At 44.2% G+C, this 21,368-nt stretch overlaps 1 protein-coding gene across 2 annotated transcripts; it reads right to left on the reverse strand.

Annotated features, from left to right (window-relative positions):
• Positions 1-398: 398 nt before the first annotated feature.
• rabep2 (rabaptin, RAB GTPase binding effector protein 2) lies at positions 399-15,850 on the reverse strand. Of its 2 annotated transcripts, XM_061224534.1 has the most exons (13): positions 15,579-15,850; positions 15,072-15,233; positions 14,197-14,291; positions 11,947-12,324; positions 9,252-9,347; positions 9,055-9,153; positions 8,013-8,129; positions 7,127-7,205; positions 6,756-6,767; positions 6,585-6,640; positions 6,133-6,231; positions 4,135-4,251; positions 399-3,973 (listed from the first exon to the last, which is right to left on the reverse strand). In XM_061224534.1, the coding sequence occupies exons 1-13, from the start codon at positions 15,625-15,627 to the stop codon at positions 3,869-3,871; spliced, it is 1,464 nt and encodes a 487-aa protein (XP_061080518.1). In that variant the 5' UTR covers positions 15,628-15,850; the 3' UTR covers positions 399-3,868. The 2 variants fall into 2 exon arrangements, with proteins under 2 accessions (XP_061080518.1, XP_061080517.1); XM_061224533.1 differs by lacking the exon at positions 15,579-15,850 and having other exon boundaries at positions 12,459-14,291; positions 15,072-15,121.
• Positions 15,851-21,368: the final 5,518 nt, after the last annotated feature.

Consider the following 21,368-nt stretch of genomic DNA (forward strand, 5'->3'; position numbering starts at 1 on the left):
CTCTCCAGAGATGGCATGTACATACTTGCATAAAAGACCCATTGGTCTGGAGGCTCCCTACAGTTTGATTCACATTTTTTATTTGTGGCCTGAGCACAATAGACACACTTTTTCCTTTTATTGGGAAATGTTGAAAAAATCCACAGTATGCCAAAATCATGGAAAGTGTTTCACATAAGCCATGGGCCACACCCAATGAGATATACAGTAATCCACACAAGGAATAAGTGAATATTGGAATACTCACAAGGTTTCGTCAGGATTTAATTAATGTGTTATTTAATAGTGATGTGTTTTCCTTGGACCCCTTCATTTCTGATTGCGGCTCTATTTTTCACAGAAATAAATAAAACTAATAGAACTAGTGTAGAACAACAAAAAAAAACAGTATACAACAATTAAACGTAAATGTTTTAATGTACACAACACATGCCAAATTCACATTTCTTTCTTTTCAGCTTTTCTACCCATGACAAAACAGAACAAAATAAATGTACGTTAATAGCAATCCCACTTTCTGTTAACTAATGTGGTTGAACCAGCGATAATCACTTCACCTCAAAAATAAAACCGGAACTTCCCAGAAATCAACACTGGGTGCCTCCAAGCCCATGTCTGTCCCGCTTCACTCCAGATGGGACGCGGGTGCTTGAACGGAAAAGCAGGGTGAACTGCCCGAAACGTTTCATTCCTATTGATCTGCTACCGAAGCAGAACCAAGGCCCACTGGACACTTTTTAGAATCACCAGGGGCATTCCTGAGACCCTGTCCCATGGGAAGGTATGGAGTGCTGGTTCTCAGGGTTCCTCAGTGGCTCCAGCAGCTCATCGCACAAACTCAGTAACAAAATCAGTGCAGGCAGTGCAAGTAGAATATTTCTTTAGCTGCTTGCTTTGAGGCGAGTTACCTACGACCTCTCTTCAAGCGGAGATGTTCTAGCAGTAGGGGACCTCTTTGCACAAGCTGCGCTTCAACCCCTCTGTTTAGAATGCAGTGCACTGATCTGGGATCAGTCTGCTCCTCTGCACGTCCTAGCCTTACCCGTTATGAGCTAAAAGGCAGAGCTGACCCCAGGTCAGCAGTCCTACTCCAAGATGTTTTATGAACATGGGGTAGGTCACTGTGGCTGTATAGGAGCCAGGGTCAGTGTTTCTACAGCACAGGACCAGAAGAGGTTAAATGCATTCAGCCATCACAACGACTGAGACTCTTGCGTTTGCTGTGTAGGGATTCACTGGTCTGAATGGGCTAACAGAGAGAGCGTAGGGACTTCCCTGGTCTGAATGGGCTAACGGAGAGAGAGTAGGGACTTCCCTGGTCTGAATGGGCTAACGGAGAGAGAGTAGGGACTTCACTGGTCTGAATGGGCTAACAGAGAGAGCGTAGGGACTTCACTGGTCTGAATGGGCTAACGGAGAGAGAGTAGGGACTTCACTGGTCTGAATGGGCTAACGGAGAGAGAGTAGGGACTTCACTGGTCTGAATGGGCTAACGGAGAGAGAGTAGGGACTTCACTGGTCTGAATGGGCTAACGGAGAGAGAGTAGGGACTTCACTGGTCTGAATGGGCTAACGGAGAGAGAGTAGGGACTTCACTGGTCTGAATGGGCTAACAGAGAGAGCGTAGGGACTTCACTGGTCTGAATGGGCTAACAGAGAGAGAGTAGGGACTTCACTGGTCTGAATGGGCTAACGGAGAGAGCGTAGGGACTTCACTGGTCTGAATGGGCTAACAGAGAGAGAGTAGGGACTTCACTGGTCTGAATGGGCTAACAGAGAGAGAGTAGGGACTTCACTGGTCTGAATGGGCTAACAGAGAGAGCGTAGGGACTTCACTGGTCTGAATGGGCTAACAGAGAGAGCGTAGGGAAGGGATTATTACGATCAGTATTATGAAGTGTTCCTGTAGCTCAGTCCTACAATAGTAGTAACAGAAGTAACATGACGTAACATGAAGTAACAGCAGTTGAATCAAAACACAAAACAAAAACAATTAACACAGAGATTATGAGTGTATTTCATATGTACAATCATATGTACAATCCATGTATTTCAGCCTGTAAAATAGAATTGGCCCCAGAACAGTGTGATCCACAGGAAGTGTACTTCAGAAGTAACAGAACTAATATAACCATGTGTGCCAGGACTAACAGAACTAATATAACCATGTGTGCCAGGACTAACAGAACTCATATAACCATGTGTGTGCCAGGACTAACAGAACTCATATAACCATGTGTGTGCCAGGACTAACAGAACTCATATAACCATGTGTGCCAGGACTAACAGAACTCATATAACCATGTGTGTGCCAGGACTAACAGAACTCATATAACCATGTGTGTGCCAGGAGTAACAGAACTCATATAACCATGTGTGTGCCAGGACTAACAGAACTCATATAACCATGTGTGTGCCAGGACTAACAGCACTATGGGATCTTATGATAGAGCAGTTATGAATACTTGATGATGTCATAGAGCTGTGACCCAATCATCAGCATTGCAGCCATCCAGTGTACAATGCCAGAAATGTACATATGAATTGCAGCTGTTGTTACCGACACACAAAAAAAGGAACCGATATGCATGACCTCCGATAAACTGGGAGCTCTCTTCTGCCAATACTCAAAAAAACACAAATGGGTCGATACCTCGGCAGATAAGAGCAGTGGGAGTGGGAAGGTTGCCGGTCGATCCCCTGACCTGGGTGTGTCATAGTGTCCCTGAGCAAGACACCCCCGACCATGGGTGAATGACAGTAAAGCGCTTTGGATAGAAGAGCTCTATAAATACAGTCCTTGTTTTTTAACCGGCCTGTTCCCCGGGGAAACGGCCTGTCGCCCAGGTATCCGGCCTGTTTGACTCAAAGGAAGGGCTTCTGCTCAAAGGCACACCCAACACCAGCAGACAGATACTGCAGCCCTCCAGGACAGGACTCCAACACCTGTACTCTAAAGCTAGCACGGTGTCTGAATCTGTAATAAATAATAATTCCTTATTTTTCCTGACGCTTTTATCCAAAGCGACTTACAGTTGATTAGACTGAACGGGGGACAGTCCCCCTGGAGTAACATGGGGTTAGGGGCCTTGCTCAAGGACCCAACAGCTTCTATCTGAGATTTGAAAGTTAATGGAAATAAGATGGAAATGGAAAGAATGGGCATTTCACATGCAACTTAGTCCAGCTGGTATGGTATTGCGGTTCCACTGGCATTTCGACTGCTGTAATAACACAGCAATTGTTTGTGAAGAATGAACATAAATTGACTAAATGCAAAAGAGGAAAATTCACTGCAAAAATGATGGGGCTTTGCACTATGCCGGATGCAGTTATGACTGCCAACGCCGGAAAGCTAACAAAGCTAATGCGCTAACTGGCTGATGTCTGAATCCAGACACATAACACTAGTTAGCTTGGTGTTAGCAAATGTTTCAGAATTCATCTGCCTTGAAGTGATAGGGCTTTCCTTCTTTAACATAGAGTTCCTGCCTATTAGGCTTGCTTCACAGTGAAGCTTCACAGTGAAGCAATGTGGCTGCTGGTGACGAACCCAAGATTGTGAGCCTTGGAGGAGTAACGGCAATGTTTTATCACAACATTTTAAGACATTTGTAACTCAGTTGCATAGTGTGGAAAGGCCCTAAATGCCCATGTCTGTGTCCATGGATAGCATGAAAGCTAAGTTCTAGCAGTGGTCAATGTTACACTTCATTATTATAAAATGTAGACTTGAGTTAAAACTAACAATAATAATAAAAATGGGTTGGTGTTGCAGTTTGTTCCTGTGTCTGTTTCGTAGATGAAACAGAATCCCTTTCACCTTGTGGAAATGTCCTGTGATGCTCGGCGATTGGCTCTGATTGGCTCACGTCGTTTCTGCAGGTTTTGTGACATCATCAGTCAGCCCCTCCCCCAGGATATCTTTTACCTGACCCATGGTTTCAGCCTGGCGGATTAACTCCAACTTTACCTGAGAGACACCAAACCACCAGACACCATAAGCAAGCATAGTGTCACATTATAGACGTGTTGCATCAGGCCAGTACCCCGACTGAAGGGTCAGACCAGGGTGTAGATTTTGGGTAAAGGAGAGAATAGCCCCATTAAGGATTTGTGGGGGGGGTTGCATACCTGCAGTGACTGCGACAGTTGCACAAAGTCCCTCTGCACGGTCTGGCTGGTTTCCAGCTGGCTGCGCAGACTGATGACCTGACTGCGCATCTCCAGGCATTGCTGCTGCAGGGCTGACTGTGTAATGGGAATGTATTCATAAAGCACACTTAAAGCAACATTACATTACATTCTAGTTGGCAGACGCCATTCTTCATTTGGCAGACGCTCTTATCCAGAGCAACGTACAATATAATGCCGATCATAACAAGTCTCTGAAAACCCAAGAGGGAAGTACGGTTCCAAGTGCTAGAAAGACCACAAAGAGACAATGTTTGCGTTGGTTGGCACTTCCATTCAAAATAGCTCATTTTGAAACTCAGTATCTCACCAGTTTCAAAACCAGTCTCAATGCCATTCCGCAGGTCTGCTACAATGGCAACGGGCTCGCCAACTACTGATTTTTTTTATTGATACATTGTGCCATTTCTGAGTTATAGATACCCTTAAAAAATTTGCATAAAACATGCAACTTTTTCTGCGCAAAGATAACTCAATTTAAATCCAACAGATCCTGACACAAGACCACTCAGTAGGAAATTCTGAAATATACAAGCTTTTTCTCATTTCATCACTGTTCATTTAATTACATTTGAATTAGACCTCAAAATTACGACCCATAGACTTAACATTCGGGAGACATACTAACACAAATTAGGCTAATTGAAGGTACTATTATTAAACGGATATGAGAATCTTGAGATGCCATCATGTTCAGCAGCAGTATTTCGGCAGGCAGTAGATCACGCACACTGACAGCAGCAGTGACGGACTGTCTAAAGTGGCAAGCACTCAATTTATGAAAATGGAGTACAGTAAATAATCTGATACAGTAAAGCGAGGGTGGCCAAAAAGAGGCCAGCTGGGTTGGCGTACATGAATGGAAATCTCACAGCACTCCTGGGTGTAGTTTTCTGAGTCAGGGACGTTATCCTTAGCTAAAGTAGCTAGTTATATTGGCTAGCTGCGATTAAGTAAAGCTAAAGTACAGGATATCTGTTTTCCCAACCTGCACTGTATGAAATTAAACAGAAACTAATTCAATATCCCACAAATTTTTCCAGCCAGCTCATTGAGATAACGTTAGCTATACCCAAGGATCGGTGGACATGAGACCTCAATGTCACATAAGGGGAGAGTAGGTTGGCAATATATGAGGGAGCCAGCCCATTTAGTGCTTTAAAAACTACAATAGAGTTCTAAGATGGACTGGACGCCAATGTAAGGAGGCTAAGATAGGAGTTACGTGATCCCTCTTCTTAGGACCGGTGAGAAGTCTTGCCGCAGTATTTTGGACTAACTGAAAGCATGAGAGGAGTGACTGATTAACATCGGCATTGAGGGAATTGCAGTCGTCTAAACGAGATAAAAGCATGTTTTTTTGTTTTTTTCCTAGATCAGTGAAACAAATTATTTTAATGTGGCTGTCATTCTCAACTGGATTTTTAAATACCCAAACACTGTGCCAATGAGGCTTCTTCAGCCCAATAAGGATTTTACAATCGCGAGCATCAGCCTCCAATTAGTTGTTGGAACCAATCAGAAGCTTTTACTCTGAACCGCCGAACAAACTGATTAAACAAACTGGTTAAAATGAGTCACTGAAACCCTGAGATGGAAGCCTGGTTCTCGCATAAATACTGGACGACACATTATTAAGAAAATGGGAACATTCACTTTGACCCAGCCCTGACTTTACTGCCATTTATTTATTTGTTTGTTTGTTCATTTAAAAATGACAACTGACAGTTAGTCACTGTCACAACATTGGCTTAATCGATACATTTCAGGTAGGCAGGTAAAAATCAGGCAAATTTATTTACAGATGAAATTTACCTGTATCTATTAAGCCGGTAATAGATTAATTGTAAATTTGCCTGCTTAAAATGAAAATGAGCAGATGCTCCTATGCAGAGCTACTCACAATAACACCCCTCCAAATCAGCAAAGGAAACCAACCTTGTCATTGCTCTGCACCTTACAGTCTCTCTGCAGATGAGACAGCGCCACCCTCAGGCCTGACAGCTCAGTGCGACAGGCATGCAACTCTTTCTGCAGCTACAAACACACACATACATTAATAATGCCTGTTTAAACACAATCCTCAATTTAGTCAATTCTTCATAACCATACAAGCATGTTAAAGTATATATTCCAAAAAAAATGTCACAATGTGTTACGTCATCGTGTACCAGTGGGTGTGTGTGTCAATCAAATGTCTGTCAATTTTCTATTCCCCTCCAATCAATATCCTTTTCACTCAGGGGTGCGCATCCTCATTTGACGTCCCCCTCCTCATTTGATGGCAGTGAAGTCGACTCCCTGCCCTTCTCACCCGTACACCTCATATCGCGGAGGCTAGTGCGGCTCTAGTTTCAGTTCCATCTTTAAATACAAAGGGGTTTAAATACCTTATCATTGTGGCCCTGGATACGGTCCATCTCTGTCTTCAGGCTGGACAGCTGAACTAATGGGAGTCACGTCACTGGGTCAGATCTTTTTGCTAAATGATCATACAATAACTTTTGAGTTCAATATTTAATTGGCTTATTCTTTACTTTTAAAAATGTGTTTAAACTCACCCTCCAGTACTTCTGTGGTTGGGGAGGTGTAGGAGAAAGAAAGAAAAAGACAGAAATATTTCAGCAGATTAAAGCAGTCAATTCCACAGTTACTGGTTACTTTGGTCTGAACTGGTTGCTAATCTTCAAGTGATTTTCAGGTGAAAACAGAAATCAGCCACCCTGTGAGCCTTCAGGGGTGAATAAAACTGGATTACTGTAACTGACAGAGCACTGCACTACAGCAATACAGGGACAGACAGACAGAGAGACACAGAAAACACGGACGGACGGATGGACAGACAGATAGATAGACGGACAGACAGATGGACAGATAGAAGGACAAGCAGACGGACGGACAGACAGACACAGTTATGGACAGATTGACTCACCGCTCTCCTCCGCACGGGTCTCCAACTGCTCCTTTAAGTTGACGATCTCAATCCGCAGCCTCTCCTCACAGTGCGCCCCCTACAGACACAATACTGCACTTTACACAGTGCGCCCCCTACAGACACAATACTGCACTTTACACAGTGCGCCCCCTACAGACACAATACTGCACTTTACACAGTGCGCCCCCTACAGACACAATACTGCACTTTACACAGTGCGCCCCCTACAGACACAATACTGCACTTTACACACAGTGCGCCCCCTACTGACACAATACTGCACTTTACACAGGGCACCCCTACAGACACAATACTACACTTTACACAGTGCGCCCCCTACAGACACAATACTGCACTTTACACAGTGCGCCCCCTACAGACACAATACTGCACTTTACACACAGTGCGCCCCCTACTGACACAATACTGCACTTTACACAGGGCACCCGTACAGACACAATACTACACTTTACACAGTGCGCCCCCTACAGACACAATACTGCACTTTACACACAGTGCGCCCCCTACTGACACAATACTGCACTTTACACAGGGCACCCCTACAGACACAATACTACACTTTACACAGTGCGCCCACTACAGACACAATACTGCACTTTACACAGTGCGCCCCCTACAGACACAATACTGCACTTCACACACAGTGCGCCTCCAACAGACACAATACTGCACTTCACACTGACTCTCTCACTCACTCACACTCACACTCACACTCACACTCACACTCACACTCACACTCACACACTCACTCACTCACTCACTCACTCACTCACTCACTCACTCACTCACTCACTCACACTCTCACACTCTCACACTCACACTCACACTCACACACTCACTCACACACTCTCACACAGTGTACCTGCAGAGCTGGGCTGAGGATAGTCAGTGGGTCTTCCCCTCCATCTTCCAGTGGCTCTCCTCCTCTCAGCCTGGACAGCTCAGAGCACATCTTCTTCTGGGAGAGAGAGAGCTCTGCCTGGATAGAGGGGGGGAGAGTCAAAACAGCAGTCCTTGCCTCCAACATCTTTAACCCCCCCCCCCCCCCCCCTCTGTCACCTGTGACCCCGCCTCCTATACTTTTAAAACAGCCTCCAAGCCGCCTGAATGTCTACTCTTGGTTTTAGCCTTGGGTTTTGCCTGTGAAGACTACAATTGTGTTAGAAATGATAAACCAACATGAAGACCAGAGAGCTGCCTGTAGGAGAAAAGCAGTTTTGAAGCATAGAAAAGAAGGAAAGTCGATCAGAAACATTGCACAAGCATTGGGGTTAGCTTGTACAAGAACTTGTAATGTCCTGAAAAAGAACAGTCGACCAAGGAAAAACAACAGCAGTTGAGGACAGAAACATTGTGAGAGCTGTGAAGAAAAAACACAAAACATCACATCAGTGACATCACAATGTCCACAGGGCAGTCAGTGACATCACAATGTCCACAGGGCAGGGGTGAAGGTATCTCAATCAACTGTTTGAAGAAGACTTAGAGAGCAGCAATATCGAGGCTACAGAGGACCATTTGAACATGCATTTCACCTCCTGAAGAGGAGACTGAAGGGAAAAAACCCCAAAACAAACAACTGAAACTGCAGTAAAAGCCTGGAAAAGAAATCACAAAAGAAGAATGCAACAGTTTGGTGATGCCAGTGGGTCGCAGGCTTGATGCAGTTATTACAAGCAAGGGATATGCTACCAAAAACTAAGTGATATTTACTTTAACTTAAATACCCTCTGTTCCAATACTTTTGCTCACCTACAAATTGGGTGGTCTGATACCAAAGGTGCTATGTTCTAAGTAGTTTAACACATCTAGGTGTAAATACCAGGAAATAAAATCTGAAAACAAAAACAAAGGTATTGGTATCCACCACCCTACTTGGATTGGATCAGCAAGCTGTCACTCACCAGGCGGCTCTGCACAGCATTCTGTGATTGGCTGAGGGACTTCTGCAGATCCTGGAGCAGGGCCTCTGAGGTCTGCACCTGAGACTGCAGGACTGAGACCTGTGAGGGAGAGGGGAGAGATGGAGTGAGTGAGACAGAGGAGGAGAGGAGGGTGGGGAAAGGAGAATTAAACGGAAGGGTAAGTGGCTCATGAGGACCTGTCTCTGAGTGTCGGCAGTGTGGGAGGCCAGCTCCCTCTCCAGGTCACTCCTCTCGTCTCTCACACGAGCCAGCTCCCCCTGCAGGTCCAACACCTGCAACACAACAGGACCCATCTGAGCACGTGCAAGGAAGATGCCCGTCTGAGCACTAGTAGAGAAGATGCCCACCTGAGCACGTGCAGAACAGATACCCATGTAGGTACGCTCCACTGCAACAGGCACAAGAAGCAAACAACCAGGAAGCAATGAAAATAACACCTAATTCAGAGCAGTTTGAGGTAGTCAGTGTTTTTTTGTGATTGGTGAGTTACGCTTTATGAACTTCAAAATGAGCAGAGCCATCATATGAAACATGTGCTTTGTAGTGGAAAGAAAAATATTTTTATTGGTTAAAAAGTCAGTGATTGGCACCTTGCTGTAATTACACCCACTATGTTTCATGAAGCCTCACTCTCAACCACTCAATAGGTGAAGAAGGCCTACAATAACACCTAGCTGCTCAGCATTTTACAGTACTGTGCAAGTCTTAGCCACCCTAGATTTGTTTATAAAATAAATGTGGGTTTGGGTGTTTTTTTGTGTGCCTTCTGCATTCGTGTGCCAATAGACAAAAGATTTCAAAACAATATTGCGGTTGTCTTGGAGAGCCAGGATCAAGCAAGCCAGCCAAAGTTGACCGAAGAACTATGGCATATCGTTTGGAACTTGATATTCCAAACAATCTGATATTCTTATAAAACTGAAGAAAAGTTTTTAAAGAAAAGAGAAGAGAACTGATGCACTTTTTAAAGGCGAAGGGTGGTCACAACAAATATCGATTTGAGTTTTAAACTATGCACGGCTCTTTTTACATGTCCATGTACAAAAACCGTTCATTCAATCATTTTATTTTTTTTTTTACATGTACCACCCAATACTTTTGCACAGAACTGTAGATTTAAACCAAATGTTACAGAAGTGTGTAAAGCAACATTAGCCTACAAAGTGGTGCGGTGCTGAACCAGGAGTGCTGACTCACCGTTAGCGCTGACTCACCGTTAGTGCTGACCGCTAGCGCTGACTCACTGTTAGTGCTGACTGTTAGTGCTGACTCACCGTTAGTGCTGACTCACCGTTAGTGCTGACTGTTAGTGCTGACTGTTAGTGCTGACTCACCGTTAGCGCTGACTCACCGTTAGTGCTGACCGCTAGCGCTGACTCACCGTTAGTGCTGACCGTTAGCGCTGACTCACTGTTAGTGCTGACTGTTAGTGCTGACTCACCGTTAGTGCTGACTCACCGTTAGTGCTGACTGTTAGTGCTGACCGTTAGCGCTGACTCACCGTTAGTGCTGACTCACCGTTAGTGCTGACTCACCGTTAGTGCTGACCGTTAGTGCTGACTGTTAGTGCTGACTGTTAGTGCTGACTCACCGTTAGTGCTGACTCACCGTTAGCGCTGACTCACCGTTAGTGCTGACCGTTAGCGCTGACTCACTGTTAGTGCTGACCGTTAGCGCTGACTCACCGTTAGTGCTGACCGTTAGTGCTGACTCACTGTTAGTGCTGACCGTTAGTGCTGACTCACCGTTAGTGCTGACCGTTAGTGCTGACTGTTAGTGCTGACTCACCGTTAGCGCTGACTCACCGTTAGTGCTGACCGTTAGTGCTGACTCACCGTTAGCGCTGACCGTTAGTGCTGACTCACCGTTAGCGCTGACTCACCGTTAGTGCTGACTCACTGTTAGCTTCTAGACGCTTCACCTGCTGTATGGCTAAGGTGACTCCCTACTCTGTTTTCATTCATTCATTCATTCACCTTCAAGCACTTTTATCTTTTTCCACTGCTTCGCAATCTTACTGTCTCCACAGCTGAAAAGGTTTAAGTTTACATTTGTTTATGCGATTAGCAGAGGGCTTATTGGCGACTTGTAGAGCTCACACTTTTTAACAATCCATGTAGTTGAAGCTTTTTACTGAAGCCATTTGTGGCTTATAATGCAAACACAAGTGCAAAGACCAGGGATCCAAGTACAGTAATTCCCCAAAGGGGGAGAGTATAGACCCAGGAGTGACAGCAAGTGCTAGAAGCAGAGACATTGAAAACTTGTCAACTACTCAAGTGAACATTAAACAAGAACAAAACAAACCCTCCACCCTTCCTTTACCTGGAAGTCAGGAGTAACCAATGAGTAGCACTAATTGAGAGAGTGGATTCTATGGGAGAGTATCAGGCTCCAAAGAGAGAGTGGAGTCTATAGAGAGTATCAGGCTCTAGAAAGAGGAGTCTATGGGAGAGAATCAGGCTCCAGAGAGTGGAGTCTATGGGAGAGTATCAGGCTCCAGAGAGAGGAGTCTATGGGAGAGTATCAGGCTCCAGAGAGTGGAGTCTATAGAGAGTATCAGGCTCCAGAGAGTGGAGTCTATGGGAGAGAATCAGGCTCCAGAGAGTGGAGTCTATAGAGAGTATCAGGCTCCAGAGAGTGGAGTCTATAGAGAGTATCAGGCTCCAGAGAGAGGAGTCTATGGGAGAGTATCAGGCTCCAGAGAGTGGAGTCTATAGAGAGTATCAGGCTCCAGAGAGTGGAGTCTATGGGAGAGAATCAGGCTCCAGAGAGTGGAGTCTATAGAGTATCAGGCTCCAGAGAGTGGCGTCTATGGGAGAGAACCAAGACAGGCTCGTGAGTGACAAAGCGTAGTTGTCGGACTCTTACCTGTGTGTGCAGGGCGTCCCAGTCGGTGTGTGTGACCAGCCTGTGCCCGGGGGGGGGCAGGTATATGGCCTCGGGCACCAGCGTGCCGGTGGAGAGGAGCGAGGCGGTGTCTTCCTGGGGGGGCAGGCGGCGGGGCAGCGAGGGCGTGTCCAGGGAGAAGGAGGAGAGAGAGGAGGTGTCGCAGTGCTGGGAGAAGTATCCCTCCATCAGCAGGCCCCCCCCCTCGCTGTCCGCCCCCTCCCCCTGCGGCTCCAGCTCGCTGAGCTCGCTGTCCTGCCCCCCCCCCTGGCTGCACGTCTCTCTGTCCATCTGTCCCCCTCTCCGAAGCACCTCCCTTTGGGCAGCATCTCCATCACACTTTCCCTTCTGTGAGCTGCCCTGTGAGGGACACAATGAGACGGATGTGCATCAGTATGTATGTCCTTTCTTCTAACAATCCGGTCACTGCGAGCAGGCCTGCTTGTTATTCCTGCAGTTGCTAAAAGTAACACAAGTGTAGAGCCTTTTCCTACCATGCTTCTTTCCTGTGGAACTTTCCCCCGAACTTGAGCTTGTCCCTGCAGTTGAGGGGCAGGGTTGTGTCTCTGGTAGATTGAGCGGTCAGCACTGAGACACCAGCGCTGAGACACCAGCGCTGAGATGAGCCAGTCACGGAGTGAGGGCGACCGGCTCAGGGCTGCACTCCTTACTGTGTCAGCCGTTTGTTCCTCTAGCTGCCGCCTGCCTGACAGCTCCACACACTGGCCTTCCACCTCATCTCTGCCCCCTGCCTGACAGCTCCACACAATGGCCTGCCAGCTCATCTCTGCCCCTGCCTGACAGCTCCACACAATGGCCAGCCAGCTCATCTCTGCCCCCTGCCTGACAGCTCCACACACTGGCCTTCCACCTCATCTCTGCCCCTGCCTGACAGCTACACACACTGGCCTTCCATCTCATCTCTGCCCCTGCCTAACAGCTACACACGCTGGCATTCCACCTCATCTCTGCCCCCCTGCCTGACAGCTCCACACGCTGGCCTGCCAGCTCATCTCTGGCCACGACCAGAGACATCCTTGCCTAGCTTCAATTACATATCGTCATTCATATTTATGTACCGTTTCTGCTTGTTATATTCAATTCAATTACATTTTATTTTATTTGTATGGAGCTTTGTATTACATGTATTCCAATCTTGAATTGCTCCCTACACCCTAGCAAGACCACTCCGGTCTGTCAGCTATGGTCGCCTTATGGTTTCCTCACTACAAGCACTTGGCGGTCGAGCTGCACGTTCACATATTTGAGGCAGACTAAAAACACACCTTTTCAAGCTATACCTTAGTCCTCCCTCCTGATTTCCAGATTATCCTTTTTGGATTTGATGCTTTTAACTTGAGGACGAACCTATGCACTGGTAAATCGCATTGGATTAAAATTCAATTTTAAATGTCTGTAGTTTCTCCTTGCCACTGTCATCCAAGGTGTCCTCAGGCCGAGATCTCAGTAAAGCTGCCTTGTGACACATCTTGTGCATTGTCTGTATACGGCAGTGCAGAGAGAGCTGGGCACCTGAAGGTTGCAGGTTTGATTCCCTGGCCGGGCACTGCCATCGTGCATGGCACTTCTATATATCCCACAAACAGAAATGGATGCTACATAACAACGCAAATTCTGCCATTCTGGAAAAGACTGAGTGAGTATTACTACAGCTCATTACTATGCATGATGCAGTGCATTAGTACTAGCACTTATTCAGAAGACTGAACAAGACTGAGGCTGACCATTACCAAACATTTTACAAAATAGGAAAATGCCAAACCTGCGCCTTTCCCCATTGTTTGTTTTTCCTGCACAACAGGAAGTGAGCAGGCATGGGCAGTATTGCTTTTCAGCGGCCAACAACGGTAGCGACAAGTCCTCGTCTTTAGCTAGCTAGCTAATGTTACAGTACTCCATAACTACAACTTCTGATTATTGGATTCATCATTAGCTATAATTACTTTGCTGGTTAACATGACAGGTTACCTAATTAATCTAAGTTAGTTGATTTCCATTTGGATTACCAAAACAATTATTGGTTGTGTGCATTTGTACTGGGTCCTGAAAACCTAAGCATGCATAACCTGGGAGAAAAGGGGACATGTTTTTCTTTCCTCTTTCTAGACAGGACTTTTCAGACCCAAAGTGCAACCTCTTGCTCTGCTTCTTCCTCTCTGCAGTTACCCAGATGCATATTAGAGATCGAAATGCCAGAAGGCTCAGTCAGACCTTGCAGTCGACGGGTGTGCTGGCTCCGCCCCCCCTCCACTGAGCGCGCTCAGACTGCATTGCTGAAATCCGCCCTTCATACTGAGACGCGGTCTCTAGGGGAAAGCACACAGTGAGAGGAGCAGTGCAGTAGCACACTACAGAGAGGCCCAACAATGCAGCACACAGTGAGTGGAGCAGTGCAGTAGCACACTACAGAGAGGCCCAACAATGCAGCACACATGTAGGAGATATACAAATTAGCAAAAGGTGTATACAGTTGGCAGTACAGTAGGAAACATGTGGGAGCTGTGTAGTTTATACATAACAAGAGACATTAATAATAAAGTAATGTTATGAGCAATGATGATAAAACAGGCAGGATTCCAAACAATATATTTACAGGAATTAAAGGGCTCCTGTAATTTTAGATTGGTTATTTTTCGGCATCGATGTACAACAAATGCCAACACATGTGTTCCAAACTGCATCAGTATAATTCACAGCTGAATCTAGTCCCACCCCCCAATTCCTATAGAGATCCATTCAAATGCAGAGTTTTAGTATCGCTTGAAGGACAATGTGAAAATAAGATATTCAGACTCTAATGATGTTGATAGGTCACAGACATCAGGAAATCCAGGCATGCAAAGGATATGCAACATAATACTAAACATTACTACTTTCATTTACATAACATTGCTGTGTCCCAAACATTATGGTGCCCTGAAATGGGGGGACTATGTTTAAATCCTGCTGTAATTTCTACATAGTGAAACCAAAGTGTAGGGACGGAAGGGCGTATACCAGCATGCACCGGGGGAAGTCCAGCTCCGGACTTTCCCATTTACCACTCCCCCCACGCCTCAATCCGGTTTAGAGGAGGCCTCCCTTACCTCTCAAAGCTTCTTGCAGCGACTGGATTTCCTGGTCGCACTGCTTCTGCAGCTCTCCGAGTTCCTCCCTTTTACTCATCTCGCATATTGTCGCCACCCCCTGCCAGTGCTCCAACTGCGCTCGGCAATCGGCTAGCTGGGCCTGCAGGCTGACAACTGCCTCTAAGGGCGAAAACCAGATAAGCAAATCGTTAAAGAGTAATAAGCAAACAATACAAACTGAACGCAAAGCAATACATTTAAGACGTAGAGGTAGCTTTTTTTTCTTTTTCTTTTTCAAATCGATAACATAACGTTACATCCTTAACTTCCGTTTTCACCATACGTTAACTAAATATTCAGTCATTTTTCAGTCTTTTACTTTCACGAATGACAGCCATATAACTAGCATTTCGATAGCAAAGAACAGTAAAACAACGAGACATAAGCAAGCAATGATCCAGAATATTTCATTTCAAAGTTGTCATTGGATAAATGCGACATTGATTAAAAATGCTGCTGTTTTACCAGTTTCTTCTGAAGCATTTTGAGTTGCTTGAGTGTCTATCTGCTCCATGTTTCAAAAAACATTCCTTATCGTCCGGTTTAACGAATCTGGACTATATGTTCTTCGCACTCATCCGTTTCAATATTGAAGAAAGAAAATAATTAAAAGACAGCAATTATGTGCTGCTTCTTCGATTACTAACTTATATCTTTCCTTTTTTTTTTTTTAAGTTCAGGAAACAACTTTCCCCGGTCTAAGCCTACGGAAATTACGTAATTATCCTTCCTGAACTCTCAACCTTTGGAAGAGATCTACGTAGAGAACGTTTCCTCTTCCCCGAATGAAAGCTTTCATACGCATACTTACGTACGTTGCTAGAATATTTGCTATTTGGCGATTGGTTAAATTATACAACAGGAGTTACGCACTGGTTGTGCACGTAATGCGATTTCTAGACACGTACGCCGTGGAATATAGGCAGACTTTCATATCTGCTCGTAGCAGGGGTCTGGAGGAGGACAATATTTGTTTCCGGATTGAAATTTTAGTTACTAAGCCTAAACCAATATTATCCATCATGGCATAGGCTACAGCCTGGAGTTTCTATACTGAACAAAATTCAGTTATACAATCGTGTCCAAAAGATTAAGAATGTGGGTGATGGTTCTTATGGTTATTAGGATGTATATAATGATCTTAGTTCACTAACATGAAAAAGGGTACATTTTGGTATTTAAAGGTAGAATAGGCAATTTTAGAGAGGAATAGCAGCAACAAACGCCTTCAAACCACAACGCTGTTTATCCCTCCCCCTTCTCTGTAAATGCGCTGATGTTGAAAAGCCATTGGCTGTGGCAATTAGAACCAATTTTCAACCAATGAGCTTGAATTGTTGTACAGCCGTGCAATATTTTGGTACAGAGTCTGGTCCTCAACTGTATATTTTGAAACCAGAATTTAAGGACTATAAACACAAGCAGAGGGTGAGTCAGCATGTCAGTGAGCCTTTTTCAATGATAGGAAGGGATTTACAGTGGTCTTTTTTCACACAAAAATCTTACCTATTGTACCTTTAATGCATAATCATTTTTGCATTTCAACCCAAAAGTTTGAAGTGGATACTTCACACAAATCTTGTTGAAAAAAATATGTTGTGGTTCCTAAAGATGTTTTCCAAAAATATGTATGCATAAGCCTTCTCACTTCTCCAAAGTCACATGAAATCAGATTTTTAAATGGCCATAATTCTACAGGCAAACTGACAAATAATTTGATATTTGGTATATTAGGAATTCTTAGTGTGTAGAATTCAAATATGGTATCAAAAAAACATTAACCCTTTAAGGGCTGGGCCGGTGTGTGTTTTTTTTTGTGCATTCATTCCATTTTTAAACAGTGCAATCACTATGATAACAGGACTATATACCATTTGTGTATAACCTATTTTAAGACGTCACTATTTTTGCGACAACCCCCCACCCCCCAGACCCCACACATGGTAACATGCACTGTTCACATATGTGCACACATTTTATTGAACATCATTCACGAGTCAAGTAACATGTTTACAGTGCCAATTTTAGGCAACAGCGCTTGAATGTTTTAAAAAGTCATTTTGCCAACCAGAAGTGGCAAGGTACGCTGGGAGCCCCCGGATGCTACATTTGCCCCCTCAGTTGTCCTCAGTGACCACAGAGTCCACAGCACAGGGGCAAACGGGGGGAGGGCACACTCAGCAGGTGAGCTGCTGGATGAGTCGGCGGGTGTCCCCGGGCCCTTGGTCCACCTTGTGAACCACCATTTCCTCCAGTGGCTGATTGGGCACTAGCTGGAGTCAGTGGCTGATTGGGCACTAGCTGGAGTCAGTGGCTGATTGGGCGGTAGCCGGAGTCAGTGGCTGATTGGGCGGTAGCTGGAGTCAGTGGCTGATTGGGCGGTAGCTGGAGTCAGTGGCTGATTGGGTGGTAGCTGCAGTCAGTGGCTGATTGGGCGGTAACTGGAGTCAGTGGCTGATTGGGCGGTAGCTGGAGTCAGTGGCTGATTGGGCGGTAGCTGCAGTCAGTGGCTGATTGGGCGGTAACTGGAGTCAGTGGCTGATTGGGCGGTAGCTGCAGTCAGTGGCTGATTGGGCGGTAACTGGAGTCAGTGGCTGATTGGGCGGTAGCTGCAGTCAGTGGCTGATTGGGCAGTAGCTGCAGTCAGTGGCTGATTGGGCGGTAGCTGGAGTCAGTGGCTGATTGGGCAGTAGCTGCAGTCAGTGGCTGATAGGGCACTAGCTGGAGTTTAAATTGACATGTTTAAAATCCGCACAGCTGTTGGGCCCTTGAGCAAGGCCCTTAACCCTGCATTGCTCCAAGGGAGGATTGTCTCCTGCTTAGTCTAATCAAGTGTACGTCGCTCTGGATAAGAGCGTCTGCCAAATTCCAATAATGTAATGTAATGGCTGGGAGCCCCCTGGTTGGCCAGTTCATACCCCCAGACATCACAATATACTACAAGAAATAAGGTAATGTCAGGGTCCAGGAAACCAAATGTATGATAAAGCAATTCTAACTCAGAGAAACGTCAATAGAATGTCCATTGTTTACTTCAAATTTCTCTGGAGGAATTATCATTGCTGTCCATTTTGCCACTCCATACTTCTACAAAAGTACATATGAATGCTATTAACTAGGTTCTGTATAGGCTCTCTGGAATAAGAAGAGCCAAACTTCTCTGTCCAGTATCGGTAAACCTGTTCCCCATCCGTGAACAAAAAATACAGTATAACTTTAGCTGAACTTAGAACCAGTTTGTGGTATGGTGCTGAAGTAACGACTGAGAAGCATTTTAGCTAATGACAGTATGTTGTGTATTATTAACAGTGTATTAGGGTTTTAGTCCGTAAAACAACATAGGATTTATTTTGCCTACATAACGAAACAGTAGCATTTTCAATACGTATGCTGAGACTGTTACTGTACGCTTTGGAAAAACACTTCTTGAGATTTTATGGCCAAAAAGGTTGATGTTTTACTACACATTTGCGATGCCTACGTCAATGACTTCATTTGGGGGACTTTCAAGGAATCACTTGTCTCTCTTGCCTCTTGACTATTCTTGAGTGAATATTTCTGACACTGAAAACACCTTTGGCTCCACAATAGAGGGAATTTTCATCGTCATGACCATCTTATATCAGTGATCATCTAAATACATTCTCAAGATATTGGGTTATTATTCAGTATGCTTATAAATAAGGAGCCAGCCTGCTTTTGAATAATAAATAATGTGAAATTGTCTGACTTGTGGATGGGGGTTGGGTATTTGACAAAAACATCAATCAATAGACCTCAATTTATATATTAGCATTCAAAATGTTGTTATTGTACTCATTTTTTACAATCTTCTCGACCTGTTGCTGTCTGAGGAGAGCGCAAGGAGAGGGAGAGGTAGGAGGAGGGTGACAGGCAAAGGGGAAGGGGGAATGGCCAACACTTATAATTTAGTTTCCATGTGTTCTTTCGGTGTCTCCAAATGTCCTTTTTGGAAAACCTTTTTCTAAGCCTAGACATAGCTTAGAAAAAATGATGCAGAATGCTAATTTTTGGTGATATTGTCATCACATTTTGTCCAGCGTTTTGGCTGTGGTTCCATTGTGTTCCTAAGTGTGCAAGGCACTCCCACAATAATTTGTATCCCTCAAAAACAGAAAATCTTTTCACTGAGAAAAGATTCTTCCATGTCCACTGTGCTTCAGCTTCTGTCATTTTGATTTCGTCATTTTGGTTAGCCAAGGAAACTTAGTGCAGCAGATGAAAGACACATCATGCTCACTTCCCTTCGCAATCGGAAGATGTCCAGCAGTGCCATCAGCTCAGAATTGGCAGAAACCAGTGGGACCCAGGTACACCCATCTACTGTGCTGGTCAGAAGTGGTCTTCATGTAAGAATTGCGGCCAAAAAGCCATACCTCAGACGTAGAAACAAGGCCAAGCGACTCAACTATGCATGAAAACACAGGAACTGGGGTGCAGAAAAATGGTAGCAGGTTATCTGGACTGATGAGTCAAAATGTGAAATATTTGGCTGAAGCAGAAGGCAGTTTGTTCGCTGAAGGGTTGGAGAGCGGTACAAGAATAAATGTCTGCAGACAACAGCAAAGCATGGTGCAGGTTCCTTGCAAGTTTGGGGCTGCATTTCTACAAATTGAGTTGGGGATTTTGTCAGAATTAATGGTCTCCTCATTGCTGAGAAGTACAGGCAGATACTTATCCATCATGCAATACCATCAGGGAGGCATCTGATTGGCCCCAAATTTATTCCAAACATACAGCCAATGTCATTAAGAACTATCTTCAGCGTAAAGAAGAACAAGGAGTCCTGGAAGTAATGGTATGGCCCCCACAGAGCCCTGATCTCAACATCATCGAGTCTGTCTAGGATTACATGAAGAGACAGAAGCATTTGAGGCTGCCTACATCCACAGAAGAACTGTGGCTAGTTCTCCAAGATGTTTGTCGAGTTCCTTCAAAAACTGTGTGCAAATATACCAAGAAGAATTGATACTGTTTTGAAGGCAAAGGGTGGTGACACCAAATATTGATTTGATTTAGATTTTTCTTCTGTTCATTCACTTCTTCTGTTCATGCATTTTGTTAATTGATAAAAATAAACAATGAACATTTCTATTTTTTAAATTTTCTATTCTTATTTTACTTTTTTTCACACCTGCCTAAAACTTTTGCACAGTACTATGTATGGACACTTGAAAACTGAAAAAAGCTTAGTATTCAGTAACAGAAATGATCTTTGGAACATTGTCAAAAATGCTGGGATAACATGGATCATCAGGTTTGTGAGTCTGTGCCAGCCAATTCTTAAATTCATGTATATTTTCCAAAGATTAAACTTTTCACTCACCTGTTATGCAGATAATATAATTTGCAATTAAAAAGTTTGGATTAAATTGGAATAGAAGCATTTTCACTGGTAGTCTCAGACTTTTTGACCCCACTGTAGATCATGAAAAATGCAATGAAGTTAATTTAGGCATAAATTGATTTCGTGACAGAATGTTTTAGGTAGCTGAGGTGCTCTGCAAGCAAGTCATTTTCATCACTGCTCATTTGTTATATGTTATAACATTCATGTTTGTGATAAAAAATGAATTGTTATATTGTTTTTGGAGTTGAAAATGAATTTAATTAAATAAAATAAATACATTGTGATTACATTCTGACTACTTAATAAGTGATTAAATGCATTTCTTTATGCATTGGGACTTTTTTGGGAAAAAGTTATTTGACAAAGTCATTTTATAAAAGTTACATTATAAATTCCCTAAAAAGAAGGTAAAAGGTTCAACTTAAAAAATTGAGGTTAAGGTCAAATAGAACTAAAAAAATGGATTTCACCAAAAAATGATTTCTTCAATTAAATTAAAATTCTAAATTGTATTAATTTAATTTAAAGCTGTGCATGGCCCTTTCCTTTCTGAGCTTCTAGTGCCTTCTATGGGAGATCGCTCAGGTGCTGACAGAGGGGTCTTCTGACTGCCCCTTGATCCAGGTTAAGGTGATAGCTCCAAGGGCTGCTATGCTCTGGAATGCACTGCCTGTTGACATTTTTAAGTCAATAAAAAAAAAGATGCTGTTATCTTCCCTACTGTCTATGTTTTGTTGGTCTAATTGCATTTAAAAAATGTTTCCTTTTTTTTTTTTTTGGAAAGCACTTTGGGCGCCATGTTCTGGACAAGCCCTATATGTTATTATTATTATGTCCCTGTGCAGCTGATAAGCCCCAGCCCTCAAGGGGTCCAGGACGGGTGT

This window comes from Conger conger, chromosome 16 (assembly GCF_963514075.1).
Source record: "Conger conger chromosome 16, fConCon1.1, whole genome shotgun sequence".
Lineage (NCBI taxonomy): Eukaryota > Metazoa > Chordata > Actinopteri > Anguilliformes > Congridae > Conger > Conger conger.

Bases quoted from the DNA above. Each gene is read 5' to 3' on its own strand.
- rabep2 (XM_061224533.1), bottom strand. From the start codon at position 12,794: ATGAGCTGGCTGGCCATTGTGTGGAGCTGTCAGGCAGGGGCAGAGATG. The intron at 9,154-9,251 runs GTCCTCATGAGC...TCTCCCTCACAG, and splicing joins CTGCCGACACTCAGAGACAG to GTCTCAGTCCTGCAGTCTCA. The intron at 7,206-8,012 runs GTACACTGTGTG...TTGTGTCTGTAG, and splicing joins TCCTCAGCCCAGCTCTGCAG to GGGGCGCACTGTGAGGAGAG.